The following is a 1,165-nucleotide window of genomic DNA, read 5'->3' on the forward strand; positions in this document are numbered from 1 at the left end:
TTTTTCCTGCAGTACTTATATACTGCAAGAAAATGTAGCTTTTCCTATACCTAGTCCTGCTTAATGAGGATCACGCTGTCAAATTGCATACCATGTGCATTTTCACTGAAGGAATGTAGGAGGAAAGTTCATGTTGAATGAGAAAACAAAATTACCATTTTAAACTTTTTCTTATTGGTATGCAAGTTTGGTCGGAAGTTTTGGAAGTAATTGTTAGGTTCTAATTAGTCTCTAGGGAACTCACATGGACAATAGATCACTCATTAGGCTATAAACTTTTTATGAAGTTGATTAGCTATTTTCTCATGCACGCTGTCTAATACGGAAACTGAAATGATGCATGTTAATTTGCCTTTCAGACGTTGCAACTGCCTGTCCAGATAAGAAGTCCATCTTAATGTACGTGACTTCCCTCTTCCAAGTTCTGCCACAGCAAGTCACTATGGAGGCCATCAGGGAGGTGGAAATGCTGCCACGGCACTCAAGGGTCACTAGAGAAGAGCACACACAAGTACATCAACAGCATTTTTCACAAGAAGTGAGTTGTCATTGTTCTTTTTTACTTTCATCTTGCTTCTTTAAAGTAATTTCCCATACTTGCCCCAGAAGTTTAATGTTAGTTGCCAATGGAAAGTAAAAAAGTCCCTTTCAGTACTTTTGTACTGTTTTTCACCTTGTACCTGACTGTTTAAAGTAAATTCTGAAGAACGATGTGCTTTGCAGTTCCCTTCTGCAGCAGTGGATATTTTGAGTGTTGAAGTATGCTAGGAGAAAGAACACAAAACCTGGAGAAAGTTTTACATTCTAAACACAGATATGTTAGAGCCTTTTTGCCTTTTACAGCTGCTGCCATTTTTCCACATTCATGACACATTTTTAATTACTTTTTTCTTTTAGCAATTCTTTTATAGTGACTTGCATTTTAAAAAACTATTTGTTCTCAGCTCACAGTTGGCTGCTCAGAAAGCTCAAGTAATCCCTGGAGTTAATTATTCTACCTATTCCAGTTATGTTTGTGACTGAAATCATCAGTTGAAAGTGTTTAGTGGATTTTAGGCCTGGCATACTTGTTCTGAATTTAATCCCCATTTTTTGGGATGCTCAGTACAAGCAAATGAGTATTAGCTTTGTTTATTCAGGATTTGCTAGAAGATCAAATATGTTT

General features: G+C 36.7%; 1 protein-coding gene across 1 annotated transcript in view; it reads left to right on the forward strand.

Moving 5' to 3' along the window:
* DMD (dystrophin) overlaps positions 1–1,165 on the forward strand; it is a 1,000,055-nt gene that overhangs the window by 259,744 nt on the left and 739,146 nt on the right. Inside the window, 1 exon segment of the mRNA XM_031557153.1 lies at positions 360–538. Coding sequence (XP_031413013.1) covers positions 360–538 — 179 coding nt within the window.

Source organism: Meleagris gallopavo, chromosome 1 (assembly GCF_000146605.3).
Source record: "Meleagris gallopavo isolate NT-WF06-2002-E0010 breed Aviagen turkey brand Nicholas breeding stock chromosome 1, Turkey_5.1, whole genome shotgun sequence".
In the NCBI taxonomy this organism is placed as follows: Eukaryota; Metazoa; Chordata; class Aves; order Galliformes; family Phasianidae; genus Meleagris; species Meleagris gallopavo.